Source organism: Asterias rubens, chromosome 7, assembly GCF_902459465.1.
Source record: "Asterias rubens chromosome 7, eAstRub1.3, whole genome shotgun sequence".
NCBI classification, from domain to species: Eukaryota; Metazoa; Echinodermata; class Asteroidea; order Forcipulatida; family Asteriidae; genus Asterias; species Asterias rubens.
This window is the reverse complement of record NC_047068.1, coordinates 5,917,232-5,934,104: the sequence shown is the minus strand read 5'-3', so window position 1 is coordinate 5,934,104 and position 16,873 is coordinate 5,917,232. Positions and strand designations below refer to the sequence as shown.

Here is a 16,873-nt window from a genome sequence, read left to right as displayed (position 1 = left end):
TCAGCTTTGCATTGATATATACCATATACAAAGAGAGTATTAAATAATAACAAATATACTGGGTTGAAAAAAGTGTCCTTACTTTTTGTGAGCAGTTTATATCAATATATTTGTTTAAATTGATGTGCATCATGAGCATTTCCTTGACAGTCTTATGGTTAGAGCAATTGCCTTGAGTGGAGAGTGGAGAGAAACTCCACCTGACCGGTCACATGACATCAAATGTACAATGAGTTGTTATAACCTTTCTATTATATTAATCTCTGCCTTAAAATTTACAATTGAAAAAATACATCAGTGTGATACAAAGTATGCTTGATTTCAAGACTTCAAATTCTAAATCTGAGGTTTCAAAATCAAATTCGTTGAAAATTACTTCGTTCTCAAAAACTATGTCACTTCAGAGGGAGTCGTTTCTCACCACAGCTCTCCATTACTTGTTACGAAGTAAGGTTTTATGATAATAATTATTTTGAGTAATTACCAATAGTGTCCACTGCCTTTAAGCGAAATAATGTGTGAACAAAGGTCCCTGATATCTCCTGTGCATAAAGAGTATAAGGGGTTTTAATTAATGTGCTTAATATCTAGGTGACCCAACGTGGACTAAAAAAAACCTAATTATATGAAAGCTCTTCTCTAGTTAATGTTCAAATCAATCCAGCCTCGAGTTACGTCAGGAAGAGTACCTGGTGTGGGCACAGAACACCTGACATCCTTGATCATCAAGTATTTGCACTGGCGCTGATGATGATCTTGTCCAGATTCTTCAAAATTGCAGTAATCTAATAAAAAATAATAATAATAAAACAGTATCTATATAGCGCAATATGAATTGGCATTCCTCAAAGCGCTTAACAGCAAAATGAAAAGCGATAGAAGAAAAACGAAAGCTTATATATTCCTCAATTTAAGCCCAAAACAAATAATTATGAAATTAGGCCAGACCAGCTGTTACCTAAATGAAACCATTAAAAATTCTACAAACAACTAAAGGATCTGAAAAATTACTCTTTACACTAAAGTAAGAAATGTGTGTACATGGTAGGTGTATGTGCACACTACACAATGGTTTGTCTTTGGGTAAGTGTATTACATCAGCTGGTCAACTGACAGCATTCGATAGAGAATGTGCCAAAGTTGTTCTTGTTCTGTTTTGGAAGTGTCGTGGCCGAGCGGTTAATAGCACCGAATTCAAACTCTGGTGTTTCTGATCAGCAGAGTATGGGTTCGAATCCCCAGCCGTGACACTTGTGTCCTTAAGCAAGACACTTTATCATTGCTTCGTCCCTCGGATGGGACGTAAAGCTGTTGGTCTTATGTGTTGGTAACTGCATGTAAAAGAACCCAGTGCACTTTTCGAAAAGAGAAGGGGTTCGCCCCGGTGTTCCTGGCTGTGGCTGCTGTATGCGCCGTAGCACCTTGTAAACCCTTATAAGGTGCTAAATAATTGGGTCTCAAAACTCATTACTGCAATGATTATCTATCTTTCTGAAAGTTTGTATATATACTCAGCGCCTTGAGTACCTTGTTTGGTAGATACGTGCGCTATATAAGACTTTGCTATTATATTATTATTAGCCATTTGAAATCGTCAACTGTGATTGTACCCAGAAATGTTGAGTGTGTATACACGAAATCTGTGGTGGTGTTAATTTCACATTTTTTAAGAGCTATCTGTTTTTGGCATTAGGCATCATATACCACAAATCATTAGCAATGGAAGTAGCCAACGCACACCTAATAATAATGATAACGATAACGATAACGATAACGATAACGATAACGATAACGATAGCGATAGCGATAGCGATAGCGATAGCGATAGCGATAGCGATAACGATAACGATAACGATAACGATATCGATATCGATAACGCTAACGCTAACGCTAACGATAACGATAACGATAACGATAACGATAACGATAACGATAACGATAATGATGATAATGCGCCATATATCTAGGTACAAGACACTTTTCCAAGGCGCAGAATGAAGAAAAAAAAGACATATACAACAAAAAAGAAATATAGAATACAATGAACAACTACATGTATACAGTGAATAATCTAAGTCAAGACATGTAACAAGCTAAGTGTATGTGGATTTAAATAATAGAATTTTCAGCAAGTTTTTAAACAATGGAAGAGAACAACAGCATCTGATGTTATTAGGTAGAGCGTTCCAAAGTTTAGGAGCACAATCAGAAAAGGCACGATCGCCTTACGATGAGGAAGTTCTAGGAATAGTTAAAAGGCACGAAGAATGCGAGAGGGGGCGTAAGGTACAGAAAGATGTGCAATGTCTACCTTGTCTACATTTTCTTGGTCATCTTTCTTCTCGGCGATCCTCTTTGCCTCCAGGAGCCTCTCTCTACTCTCCTTGAGTTGATCGCTCATCCCAAGAAGGTTAGCCCTAAGTATCAGTAGGTCAATATCCTGAGGGTTGACGACCAATGCTCGCTCCATCACCTCAAGGGCCTCTGGGTAGCGTTTGTAGATACTGTGACACTTGGCGAGATTCTCCAAGACCACCTGGTGGAATTTCATTCACAGAAATAAACTATTAGGATGAATTATTATTTGTAATGTTAATCAGTTTGTCGATAGTTTGTACCAAAAAGAAAACAAAAACGATTTGCAAAATATTGTGTTTTTGACCCATCTGTCAGTTCATGGTGCAACCATTGGAGAAATAATGCACGATGATATGAAACATGGGATTCAAGGAATTGCACTGTGAGGTATCAATACATATTTGATTTGCGGGAAGACCATGTGTGGTTCGACTAGCTTGCTCTAGTCATTTTCAATCTCCTGACGATAACTAGAGTACTCTAGTCGAACATTGACACCAATAAAGAACTCACTCTGCGATAGTTAAGTTTCTACAAACGAGAAGTCTCCTGGATCCACTACAGCTAAAGTAGTAGTCCCAGCCAATTTTCCCCCCGATGCCCAGGTAGTAGTGAAAAAGTAGTCATTTCGTTTCAGAACTGAGAAGTCTCCCAAATTCCGAAAAATCTACTTCACGGTAGTAGAATATAAAGCAAGACAGTTCTCAAAGAAGAAAATATACCTTGCAAGTAGGTTCACACATCCACAAACCAAAAACATAATGATATGAAACCTACCACATTGTCAGGGAAGTGTTCCGAGGCAGCCAGGAGGATTCTCTGTCCCTCCTCCCTGTGGCCATTCTCCACAAACACCTTGTAGGCGTACATGTAGAGCGCAGGGTCATCTCTACCGGCAGGGTTGTTCCTGATGATGTCCAGCATAGCATCTGCTTCTCCTGACCGGGCTAGGAGGACCAGCTTCCGGCCAAGGACACGCATGCCACTTGGAAATCTAAGAGGAAGATGGCAAAGATAGGTATGCATCCAAAATATTTTTAACTGTTTTTCCAGATGTTCAGATAATCCTGCCCCCATAAATGTGTAAAAATGTTCAAATCTAAGGATATCGAGCAATTTGACTCTCAATTCTTTTTTTCCAGATGTTCAGGTATGCCTATCTAGCCCTCCCCCTCTTAAACATGTGGACTAGTCCAGTCTAGGATACAGAGGCCTTTGATTCCCCAGGGCACTACACTTAGAAGAAAACAGTATAAACAAATACCATGACCAGCCCTCACTTTGCCCTGTTCATATTTGATACGAAAGCCAATGCGGAGGGAACAAATCTCGTACATGCTGTTTTCCAATAGGATACTTTTGTGGGCGCTAGGTAGCAGCAGACTTACCAGGTAATTCTATGTTCTTGGAAATTTGATCATGCTCAAAAGTAAGTAAACAATGGAACTTTAACGGTTGAGGCTTCTGTCACCTACAGTTCAAGAGTCTCGCATTGCAATTTGCAACCTTTTAAAGGTTATACTTTACTTTTGTAAGGCGTAGTCCAAGGTTTGCTCAAAGGGTCTCGCGGGTCGTTGATCTCCCAGAAGCAGCTCGTCCAACTGTTCTAGAGTAACAAACATGTCCTCCGTTGCAAACTGAGCTGTGATTACTCGCTCCAGGACCTGATGTGCTTCAGCCATTCTCTTGTTCTGGAGGTAGTAGTTAAGCATGGAAGAATTGAGGAACTGTGAAGACCGGTCCATCAGACCCAGCTTGTGGAGGCTCTCTCCTGAAGGTATACAAATGAGGAGGGAAGACAGTAATCAAATAATAGTAGTTGCTTATATTACATCACTCTTAGCCATCACTCAGTGACGCTCATGGCACTTGGACATTATTACCCCTGGTCACTGACTGAATTAGTTTATTCCTCAACCATCTCAGCCCCCTAGGGAGTATACAGCCTGTGCCGCCAAGTATGTAGCGCACTAAGCTAATTCAATCACAAGAACCATCTCTGCCCTCACAGGTACCCTTTTTACCCCTGGGTGAAGAGAAGCAATTATAGTTAAGTGTCTTGCTTTAGGACACTCAAGTGTCTCGGCCGGGATTCAAACCTGATTTAGTCCCATTAAGGAGGAGGAAAGAGGGTACCGCTAAATGAAGGAGGGAAGACTGTAACTCATCCACCCCTTCCACTTTTGAAGAAGTAAGAACACCCTTCATACAGAGTTGTATTCAAGTTTAAAGGAACATATTGCCTTGGATCGGACGAGTTGGTCTATAAAAAGCATTTGTAACTGTTGTTTTGAAACGCATATGGTTAGAAAGATGTTTCAAAAGTGGAATACAATGATCCACACAAATTTGCCTCGAAATTGCGTGGTTTTCCTTTTACTTTGCGAACTAACACTATCCGCCATTTATCGGATTTGACTCCCATAAATGGCCAACCGTGTCAGTCGACGATGTAAAAGGAAAACCGTGCAATTTTGAGGCATGTTTGTGTGGATCAATGTATTCTACTTTACAACATCTTTCTACCCATGCATTTTATAACAAACGGTTACAAACGCTTTTCAAAGACCAATCCAAGGCAGCGTGTTCCTTTGAGTCCTCACTCGTATTTCAGTCAGAGTCGTAAGTCAATTTGCACAAGTCTGAGACTGTGTAACGAGTCATAGAGATCAAGTTCAAGTCATGAGTCACAAAATTAAATATAATCTTTCATATGAAACTAAACGTTAAAAAATTTAAATTTTTTCCTGTCAAGTCCGAGTCATAAACATTGAGTTTGAGTCGCAAGTCACGTCCAGTTGGTCGACTCCGAGTCAAAGTCACTGAGAGCTGGACTCAAGTATGTGGCAAAATCATCAGCAATGTGACTTGAGTTGGAGCCCGAGTCACTGTTCATACAACTCTCCTGTCTTCATCATGATATCCCTACCAGCCTGATTGAAGTAAGGTATGGCTTCTTCATGTTGCCCCTTGACGACGTACGCCATGGCTACATTCTCCTTCACCATTGTTGTATCTAAACCATCAGAACCGTACGAAACCTTCAAGATGAGAAAAACAAAATTTAGACCAATTACCAATCTGCCTCTCCCCCAAGGGTTAGCCTTTAGAATTCCTTCAATTAATGACTAGGCAAATCCAGCAAAACCAAATTATTGTATTAAAAGTATTGTGTTGGATCAGCCCTCTTAGCAAAAATTCCAGTTTTCAATTTTTGTTTGTAGAACTAAAACAAAATACTGCATATAGTTTTACATGAATAAAAAAGTATACAACATGTATGTGGTTAAAAAAATATATATACATATTACATAGTCAACTTTTTTAATCAAGTAAAACAACATTGCGGTATTTTGTATAGTTATAAAAAAAAAAAAAAAAATGAAGAGTCAAATTTTTGCTAAGGGGTTATTCCAACACAAAACTGTCTCGGCCCTCTCATGTTCCCATATACATCTGGGATAAGAGAAGCAATTATGGTTAATGGCCTTGCTTCGAGAACCGCGTGTTGTGACTGGGAATCGAACCCACCCTACGATGAATCAACCATCAGAGTTTGAATCTAATGCACAATCCGCTTCCACGACAAGCCATGTCAAATTAATTACTGTAATAGCACATAAAGGTATATTTTTATAGTGTATTTTATTGCATTTTTTATTAACATTTTATTGTTCTGCGCATTTGAACAAAATTATATTGGAATGTGCGCTATCTATACTATTAAAGCAGTCTTGGATTGAAATTAGAAGGTCAAGTGGCATGGCACCCTTGTGGAATTCAACACCATTGTGTCGTTTCAGACGTCAGGCTGCAAGTCAACAAAACCCTGACTCGAACTCCCTGACTCAACGAGTTATCTGATTGGCTGGAGTCACGAGCGATATCTCCTTACATGTGTGGTTGTCTGGTTTTGATATGGGCCAACTGTTGGTCGAAGGGGGAAGCCGTATGCTGCACACAGAGTCACCTCTGTGGTTGTCTGGTTTTGATATGGGCCACCTGTTGGTCGAATGGGGAGGCCGTATAGGCTGCACACACAGCCATCTCTTTAGGTTTGAAGTGGGTGGTGACCTCGGACTCCCATTAACATTCCAGAGTGACTCATTGATGTTTCGCAGAGGGGTAAATGGCATTGTGTATAATTTATACCATTTTGTACAGGGGGGGGGGGGGTAATTTCGCGTGTTAAATAAAAAATAATAAGGCTTTATGAGGAACAAAAATACATGCGTCTGTTACATATGTGTTTATAATAATTAAGTCACTCATGTAGGCCTACCCAACTTTCCAGCATTTTTTAAACGCAATTGTTGTTAATAACTTTATTTGTTCCATTTAACCCTGTACCATTGGTGGTACAGTCCATATGTCATCCCCCAAACACAGAACGTATACACGCAAAAGTTGCAACATTTTCAAGAAGAAAGTGAATACATAAATGATTCTTTTCATATAGGTTTTGCCAGTTAAACCTTCAAAAGAGTACATGAAATTACCGTTTAAGAATAGTATGCTTTCATAGTTATGAATTTTGTGAAACATCAACGGCTGTTTTGAAGCTGTGAACGAACATTCCATTGGTCAAGGTTCTGAAGCAACAAAATTGTTAGAACTTAAAGCAGTTTGGTCAGGACTCAGGATGTACACTTGCCAAATCCGTTTTGTATTAAGCAATCGGGCGTCAGGTTTTGTTAACAAAAGAGCCCTCATGTGCGGCTGAATCGGGTACTACATTTTTACAAATTTCTCCATACAAAATTAACCAAACTGGACGTACAAACCCTCAAAATAACAAGGCAAATGTTGTTTTAAAGTGAAATAAGTGAGAGGATGTAGGAGTAGTTATTAAAGACCAATAAAATTACCGTTTCTATTATTTTAGTTTGTATAGGGTTCCAGAAATATGATAACACATAAAATTGATGTTTTATCAGGGGACTTTTATATGATGCACATATGTTTTCTTCCATCAAAACGTTTTTTTTTGTGTGTGGTCATAATGTTCTCATCTCCGGGTCAGTTTACACAGGGCTACATGTATGATTTCACTTTTCCCTTTACACTCACTTTGTTTTTTACCCATACACCGATGAATAATAGCACTGTATACTCGTTACTTTCACGAGTTCTGTGAAAAAAATCACAGGCATATTACTCGGGTGGGATTCGGACCCACGACCTGTGCACTTCTAGAGCAGTGTCTTACCAACTTAATTATTATTATTATGGTCAAAGGCATGCCATTAACCCCCCAAAACAACAAATAAATCTTACCTCAAAGATATCAAGTGCTTCAAGGTACATCTTGAGTCCTTCGTCTGTCTTGTCTCGTCTCATCATGTAAGCTCCGTATGTCATCAGCACTTGGGCAGCCTCTGGATGGTTGTGACCATAAGCGTTGACACGGATGTCTAAAGCCCTGCAGTAAAGAGGAAAGCAAAGCAGTGTTATTACTATGTCGGTGAACTAGGTTGGGTGTCGTGTCTTTTGGAATACTGTGTGGTGCTAGACAGAGGGGCCTCGGGGGAACGATTTCATCCGGCACTTTTGCATAGCAAAATATTTTGACTGAACAGATTTTGTGCATCCTGAATGGTAATATTGAGTAGCAAATACTAATAATAATAATATAGAAAATTTATAATGCACCATGTTGGTCACAGGTGACACTCCTGGTGCAGGAACCCTTACAAATCTAATAACTAGGAACTAATTAAACAAAATAAACAGAAGGAGAAACAGCTGACTAGAATAGAAGAGATGGCTTTTGAGTTTGTTCTGGAAAGTATTGAATGAAGTTTCCTGTCTCAGATGAGGAGTGAGTTCCATAGGGAAGGACTGGACCGAGCGAAAGAACAGTCAGCAGTTTTGCCGAGTAGCAACTGATACATTGGAGCATTTTGCTCTAATGACCAGCCGGGTGGTAGCCAGAGGATGTTTCATGAGTCTTTTTTATTACAATGTTACCCTGAATTTCACAAAGCCTGTAAGCACAAAACGTTGCTTAGCACAGAAAAATCCTACTTAGCAAAAACAGGTCACCAGTGAATATTCCAAAAGTGTATACTGTTGCCAACAGCGCAGAGCTCATTTTTTGGCTCAGCAAACAAATTTGCTGAGCAGCATTTTTTTCTGCTAAGCAGCTTGATTAAATTGGGCCCTTATGTCTTCAAATAGTTTGAGTAAAAGGGATGACAAAACTGACCTCTGATATGTAGCCTCCACTTCATCCGTTGTCTTCTCAGGATTCCGTACATGACACTTGGCCAAGTTGAGTAAAGTTCCTCCAACGTCTGGAGGGAGACTATCAAAGTAAATCTCCTCATAGATCTGTGCAGGATTGAGTTTTGGTTTTTAGTATCAGTTTAAAGTTCTGGACAGCCATTTCAGTTATTATCGATTTTTATGCTCTCCATTGAATCCAGCCAAGTGCTCGATTTCATAAAGCACTAAGATTAATTTTAAGATATACAGATTTCCATACAGTCTCTTTTGAAGATATCAACGCCGATCTACTTCAGTGAACTAGGGGCTTATAGCAAGAGCCTTTTGAGGGATGTTAAAAGGAAGGATATTTTCTTTTTTGGGGGCGAATTTTGGGGAAAGTCAATTAACTGGCACCATTTCATTTCAAGGGAATATAAATTGGTCATTATTATATCGCCATACATCACAAGGCCCTGTGCGGCCACTTGAAGGTAAGGGCTTTACTTAACTGTAACCAGGAGCACGTTGCCACCTACTGCGGGGACTGAAAGAGGGATGTAGCATGCCTATCATCCACTATGAGCCCGGCTAGTAGAGCAGCCTTCCCAACTTTTTACGAAGCAATTATGGTCAAGAGCTCAAGAGAACAAGTGTCATGACTGGGATTCGAACCCACCCTGTTGAAAACACTAGAGCTTAGGCCGAGACACGCCACTGTACGAGACTGAATCCTAGACTCCTACCTCTAGTGATCTCTCCAGTATAGGTGCAGCTTCATCATAGCGTCCCATGACGGCGAGGACTGAGCCAATATTGTTTGTAGCGCTTGCTATTACCTCATGGGCATCATCGTCGGTGATTACCTCCTTGTGAAATGCTAGGGCTTGCTGGAAATATTCTAGAGACTGGGACAAGAAACGGATAACTGGTTAAGATGTGAACAATGATGCACTGATCAAAATGTAAACTTCTTTCTCTTTGTGATTAAGACTTACACTAAAGCTTGCTGTGATTATTCCAGTCATTACAAAAAAAAAAACGGAAAACTGGTTAAGATCTAGAAAATAACACAACTGGTTGAAGGGATGAGATTATTCCGCCTTTTGACAAATTCCGTCTTTCCGACTTTGAAAATTCCGTCTTTTGTTTTAAGTTCCGACTTTTTAAGGTCTCCGACTTTTGAAAATTAACTTTTGAAGCGGCGGGAGAGTCATATCTTTTCTTAGCTAGTCCCCCTGGCAACTCAAAAAATTGTTCCTTGTAAAAATAAATGAGGGGTACGACGGTAAAATCCAAAAGAGTGATTGGTTTGAAGTCACCTTTTAATAAAAGTTGACTTTCTTTCCCCTTGTGAGTAAGACTGAAACATAAGTTTGTTGTGAATATTCCAAAGACTGGCAGGGAGAAACAGAACAAAATAACTAAGATCATTGAAAATGATCTAACTGATCATTAGGAGAGTTTGACCTTAGAGCCTCTCTTTAACAATACAGAGATGTGAAAATATTTGTACACCTAGTCACTTACTTCATTTTATCACTTACAGATAAATAACATTATGAATTGGACACATGCAACTCTTGTGGCGCCACTTTGGCTAGCTCGGTCATGTTGGGTCGGCTTGCTTAACCCTGTCCAGTTGGGTTTTTTATGACCTTGCACAGATTTTTTAGGGTTTTCCCTGGGTGTCCTTTTACAATGGGTGGAGTTTCAATATTCAACCAATCAAATGCAGTTACGTAAAACAACAGCGTCGCCATGCTGCATTTGTGTGGGAACTTCACTTCGGTTCAGCTTCCAACCAAGTCAACATCTAGACACCTACCTGTTGATTATTACCCAGTTTCATTTGTAGAAAACCCATATTGTTGAGTGTTACTGCTTTCTCTGATGCCCATACCTTGGGATCAAGCCTGAGAGAGGAAGAGATCAAAATGGAAGGAAGTTTTGTGCCAAACAAAAAACTTTTACTCAAGCGGGATTTGAACCTCCAACCTCTGGATTTAAGGTGACGCGCTCTACCGACTGAGCTTTCTAGCCCAATGTTTGCAATGTCCCTACTTTGTCAGTATCTTTGTTCGGGGAAGGAAGTTACAAAACATATTTGGCATGTTGTGGTTAAGCAGTTTAAGCACAACGTAATCAAACTCTAATGTTTCTGATCAGCAGACTGTGAGTTTGAGTCCAGTGGTCTTGACACTTGTGTCCTAGAGCAAGACGCTTTAATAACCATTAATGATTTGACCTTCTTTTGGGACATAAAGCCGAAAGCCCTTGGTCTCAAATGTTGTGTAAAGCACATAACAGAACCCAGAACACCAATCACTTAGACAGGGCTTCATGAAGATAAGAATCTTGATGTTCAGTTTTTACTTGCACCATGTGTTATATTGCACTTGATTGAGACTGCAGGTCATGGTTTCACACCGTACATGCCCCCAGCCGCAGTGCAGTACAATCTTCACTTATGAAGCAGCACTTGAAAGGAAGAAGAAGGGAAAGAGCTCACCCTGGCTAGGTTTTTTTTATATCAGATTACAGCGCATCACATTGTAACCCTACGGCTTGGTATTTTATCACAATGCCACAGCCCTTCTGGTTTAAAACGGCCGTTTAAAGCCATTGGACACTTTCGGTAAACAGTATTGTCCAAAGGCCCACACTTTGTGTATCACAACTTATATATAAAATAACAAACCTGTGAAAATTTAGGCTCAATCGGTCATCAGAGTCAAGAGAAAATAACGGGAAAACCCACCCTTGTTTCCGCACGTTCCACTGTGTCATGACATGTGTTTAAAATAAATCCGTAACTCTCGATATCGAGAATTGACAATTGTTTTTATGTTTTCCAAAAAGTAAAGCGTTTCCTGGAATAATATTTCAAGAGAAGTCTTGCACCATTACCTTCTGTAAACCCTGTAAGTTATTTGTAAATCTGTGAACTTTTTTTCTGTTCCGAAAGTGTATAATGGCTTCTTAAAAGAACTTGTCTCTACCCTTTTCTATGTTATTTAAGACCTTTTCACATATTCTCTTAGTCCCTTAGGGGCATCATGGGCAACTTACTTTCCTTTGAGCTCAAGTAGTTTCTTGTGAATAACCAGAGCCTGATCAAATCTATCGGTGTCCGCATAGAAACATGCAAGCTGGTTCTGCCGATAGCAATAATCCCTCGTTGTGTCTAAATCAGAAGTCAGGACCTTGGTCTCATCTTGCACCGGCTAAAGTAAAAAAACAAAACCATAATAACAAAATCAAATGTATTGCACATCAGACAGCAAAATAAGGTCACATTTAGAATTACAATTGTTGTTATTCTACATTGACATGATTGAAGTAAATAGAAACAGTTGAGTACAAGGGCTAGCCTATAGTGTAGGCTTTATATCAATATTTTAGGCTTTTCACAATTTTCTGATTTTTTTACACAAACATCTGTAAAATATGTAAAACATCCAATTATTTTCAACTGAAACTCCTTGTTTTTTCTTTTTTCTTCTTGCTTTGAACAAGGTAAAAATGCAATCTGGAGGCGCTACAGTCTTTCAGTCGTTTATTTATTTAAACAATACTGAGAATATTGGCGAGTCTGAAACTTGTTTTAGCGCAACCAGTTCAAACGATTCAAATTAATGCCCTGGCCGCAACCTTAAAGGCAGTGGACACTATTGGTAATTTCTCAAAATAATTATTATCATAAAGTATTTCTTGATTACGAGTAATGGGGAGAGTGAGAAACAGCTCCCTCTGAAGTAACGTAGTTTTCAAGGAAGAAGTAATTTTCCACGAACTTGATTTCGAGACCTCAGATTTAGAATTTGAGGTCTCCAAATCAAGCACCTGAAAGCACACAACTTCGTGTGACAAGGGTATTTTTTCTTTCATTATTTTCTCACAACTTCTACGACAAATTCAGTTCAAATTTGCACGCATATGTTGAGATACACCAATAGAGAACACTGGTCTTTGACAATAGAAACTTACATGCATCCTAATTGCTCTGAGCAGCAGAGGTTCCAACACTGTCCTATGTCCAGCCTCAACCAGGAAGCTACTTATATCTCCAACAACGGAAATCAACTGCAGACAAATAACATCATTTTTATATAATTTTTGAAAATAATGTTTCTCCCACCCACCATTTTTATATTACCGTCTTAAAATAAGAAACTAGGTAAATCAGTCTGGTAAATTTAGAAATTGAGCATGGGGGAAAATTTGGAGGGAAATAATTTTCTGGAGCAATGGTACTTGAAACATGTTAACTAGTTTTATATGCAAGCTCACCCCAAGTAATTGGCTTCAAGGTTGGTCATTATTGGGTTTTTGACAACAAAATGCTGATCTATACCAAAAATTATAAAGAAAACTTTCAAAATTATCAAGAAAGATACAATAAAAAAGACCTGTAAAAGTTTCTGATGAATGCAAAACCCACTCATGGTAAAGACAGAAATTCTTTGTATGTTTTTCGAGAACGTAAAATCCATCCAAGACAGCGCGTAAAAACCAATGGGAATGTGCTGAGTGTACAAACAAACCATATTCTTTATGCCCGATGAAAACTAATTAAAGAGTTCTGTCAGTTTTGAAGAATCACCTGTATTCCTGGGGTGGGCCTGGGCAGGGTACCAGTTTCCACTATACTCTGGTCATACAGTAAGGCCACTTGGTCATCCAGGGATCCCATGTAGGATTGTTGTATCTCTTTCCCTGGTACCCCGGTGCTGTTCCAGTAATCCACGAGGTCGTACTTGTGTTGACCACTGAAAATAAATCAAGAAATTCAACCATGACAAATATCACTATTAATTTGTTTTACCCTGACACCGATGTGTATCAAGTACTTCAAAATCTACTGGCAAATCACTTCTGGCTCATTATTAGTTTCTAGTAATAAAACCAAGGATGCAAACTTAATTAGCAGTCGCTGCAAAACCTGGGGGAATCTTAAAGGGAGTGGACACTATTGGTAAATACTCAAAATAATTATTACCGGTAGCATAAAACTTTACTTGGTAATGAGTAATGGGAAGAGGTTGATAGTATACAAATTTTCCTTGAATTTGATTTAAAGACCTCAGAATTAGAATTTGAGGTCTTGAAATCAAGCATCTGACAGCACACAACTTCGTGAAAAGGGTGTTTTTTTTCTATCATTATTATCTCGCAACTTCGACCACCAATTGAGCTAAAATGTTCACATGTTTGTTATTTTATGCACATGTTGAGATACACAAGGAAACCCAATGGAAATTAGGGAAACATCTTATGTAGAACCTGAAGATGACTTGATAATACCTGAACTCTAGAAAATACACTTTTACAAGTATTGAGATAAGCTGTGTTGCCACAAAAATGGGACCAAAGTGTTAGAGGCTGAGAGACGACAATTGGCCTGGAATTTCATCTTTGAAACGGCAAGGCCATTTTCATTTGCAAAGGGCACCTCCATTCGAAAATCTTAATGTCAATGGGAAACTTTTGCTGGGGCACCAAGGCCTGCATGTAATTCTAGGCCTGTACGTGTCGTGATAGACTATATTTATTTTGGTTGGTACTTTCATCAAATTGTATCTTGTAAAAAATGACAAGCAAAATCACATTGGGGATAAAAAAAATACTTGGGGAGAAAAATAACAATGGCGAGCAAAATTAGAATGCCAAGCAAAATCAGAATAGCGAACAAAATCAGAATAGCGAACAAAATCAGAATAGCGAACAAAATCAGAATGCCATTTACCTGTACAGTGCACTAAACATGGCCAGATTCAACAGGCAATCTTGAAGCTGAGCATTGTCCCCGAGTTTACACAGTAACCATGGCAACTCTTCTAATACCCTGCAAGGTATCTTGGTGTTGTACCTAGGGTAAAGCTCCTATAGATGGGTTTGAAAAAGAATTCATTATAAATGAAGAGTTGTGAGTTGGATTTGAAAGAGATTTGTCCGGTACAGATGACTTGCTTGGTCCCTATACCTTATACTTGAATCAGAATTCCTAAGGACAGTTGTAAAGGGTATTGGAACGCACCACTAACTTTTACAACTCAAAAGTTGGCTTATTATTCACATTTTCATTATTTATAGAGGAACGGTTTTAATTTTAATTTTAATGTTAAAATGTTATATACTTTTAAATATTTGCATTGTCATATTTACCTTAAATATTTGAAGGAAATAGTCGCAAATAAGCCTGGTGAATTTAGTCTGTGTATTTTCGTCGATGCAGAAATGCTGCCGGACTGCTTCTGCTAATTCGGTGTTTGCTAACCTGCGAGTTTAAGAAAATAACTTAAAATAAAATTTAGTTTTCAGTTTAAAAAATATATATTTATATATAAAATTAAGAATTATAAGGAAGGAAAGCAAATTTAATTGGTTGAAACATTATTGTTTAAAGGCAGTGGACATTATTGGTAATTACCAATAAAAATGGCATAAAACCTTTCTTGCTAAATAGTAATGGGGAGAGGTTGATAATATAAACCATTGTGAGAAACGGCTCCCTCTTAAGTAATGCAGTTTTCAAGAAAGAAGTAGTTTTCCACGAATTTGATTTCGAGACCTCAGATTTAGAGTTTTAGGTTTCGAAATCAAGCATCTGAAAGCACACAACTTCGAGTGACAAGGGTGTTTTTCCTTTCATTATTATCTCGCAGTTTCGACGACTGATTGAGCTTATTTTTTCACAGGTTTGTTATTTTATGCATGGGTTGACTAGTCTGTGACAATTACCAATAGTGTCCAGTGTCTTTAAATTATGTATATAATCTGCTTTTAGTGCAGATAATTTTTATTTTTTACAAAATCTACCATCTTGAAACGACACCAGGGCCTAATTTCACAAAGCTGTTTAGTGTAATGCAGAAAAAACTGCTTATCTAATTGCTTTACTAAGCAAACAAATGGATCAGGCACCAGATGCAATAATGCTAACTTTATCTAATTAGGGCTGGTAACCAGTTTTTGTTAGGAAAGAGTTGTCTGTGCTTAGCAAGATTTTATGCTCACAGGCTTTAAAAAAAATTGGCCCTGGGTCTTATTTCCTAGAGCTGCTTAACGGCTTTTTAAATTTATTTTGTGCTTACTGATTGGGTTTTCATTTCAAAGCACTGCGAACCATAAACACAGCACAAGGTAAGCCAACATTCCGGTGCTTACTGGAAACAAATGATCGTAAACGCACAAGCTGGCTGCCAAATTGTCTTGCTAACTGGTGAAATACGCATACTTGTAAATTGTGATGAAATAAATAAAAATTAATTGAATTGAATGTAATTTAATCAAAAACGCAGAATCTGGTTGGATGTGACGATTGCAAGGAGTCAATACATGGTTTTTACTTACACATAAAGGCCAGATCTCTCAACAACAAAGTCATTCATGGCAAAGTATAGCATCGACCACATCTGATCCGACACCCCTAAGATCTTCTTAATCTCACCCTCAGAGAGGCCACGCCTAGCAACCAGCAGGCAACACATTACCTAAACAATTTGAGAACAAAACAGAATTTACTTTCTCACCTTTCATTCCCAACTTTTCAGGAGAGAAAATTATGGGGTTTTTTTTTTAAGGTACTGGACACCTTTGGTAATTGTCAAAGACAAGTCTTCTCATTTCTTGCATCTCAACACATGCGACAAAAACAAACCTGTGAAAGTTTGAACTCATTTGGACGTCAAAGTTGTGAGGGAATAACGAAAGAAAAAACACCCTTGTCACACAAGTCATGTGCTTTCAGATGCTAGATTTCGATGCTTGGTTTTAAGACCTCAGCTGAGCTCTCGAATTCAATTCAAATATTTATTTTAGTGAGAAGTTACATCTTTCTCAAAAACTACGTTACTTCAGAGGTAGCCGTTTCTCACAATGTTTTTTACTATCAGCAGCTCTCGATTGCTTGTTACCAAGTAAGTTTTTAAGCTAATAATTATTTTGAGTACAGGTAGTTACCAATAGTGTCCAGTGCCTTTAAAAGTTTAAACACATTGTGAAATGAAAAAGGCTGAAGAGAAAGACCAGATTGAAAAACACTTTAATGAGATTTGAAGAATGTGAAAATTCCTGGGTATGGCTCGAGGGGCTGGGTTCCCTACGGTCTTGGCTCAAGACCCTCCTATTGTCAATGTCTTCCAAAGATCCATTGCCCTAAGAGGACGCTCTCACCAGAGACATGGTTGATAGCCCCCTCTTTTGGTGACATGGAAACTAACAGCTGAAATACAGCTTTCTAGAGAACATACAACAGGAGCGTCTTGATTCAAGACTAGGTCCGCTTGTTTTTGTATTAATCACC

The 16,873-nt window shown here is 38.6% G+C and overlaps 1 protein-coding gene across 1 annotated transcript in view; it reads right to left on the bottom strand.

Annotated features, from left to right (window-relative positions):
- Positions 1 to 439: 439 nt before the first annotated feature.
- The window catches only part of LOC117293093 (TPR repeat-containing protein DDB_G0287407-like), a 29,887-nt gene continuing 13,453 nt past the window's right edge, over positions 440 to 16,873 (bottom strand). Inside the window, exons 12-26 of the mRNA XM_033775309.1 lie at positions 15,922 to 16,061; positions 14,734 to 14,845; positions 14,315 to 14,451; positions 13,172 to 13,337; positions 12,556 to 12,651; positions 11,638 to 11,792; positions 10,394 to 10,481; positions 9,312 to 9,473; positions 8,567 to 8,691; positions 7,636 to 7,780; positions 5,288 to 5,399; positions 3,886 to 4,129; positions 3,136 to 3,352; positions 2,312 to 2,536; positions 440 to 785 (exon numbers count right to left, since the gene is read on the bottom strand). Coding sequence (XP_033631200.1) covers positions 726 to 785; positions 2,312 to 2,536; positions 3,136 to 3,352; positions 3,886 to 4,129; positions 5,288 to 5,399; positions 7,636 to 7,780; positions 8,567 to 8,691; positions 9,312 to 9,473; positions 10,394 to 10,481; positions 11,638 to 11,792; positions 12,556 to 12,651; positions 13,172 to 13,337; positions 14,315 to 14,451; positions 14,734 to 14,845; positions 15,922 to 16,061 — 2,184 coding nt within the window. The 3' untranslated portion in view covers positions 440 to 725. The remainder of the gene's footprint in view (positions 786 to 2,311; positions 2,537 to 3,135; positions 3,353 to 3,885; positions 4,130 to 5,287; positions 5,400 to 7,635; positions 7,781 to 8,566; positions 8,692 to 9,311; positions 9,474 to 10,393; positions 10,482 to 11,637; positions 11,793 to 12,555; positions 12,652 to 13,171; positions 13,338 to 14,314; positions 14,452 to 14,733; positions 14,846 to 15,921; positions 16,062 to 16,873) is intronic.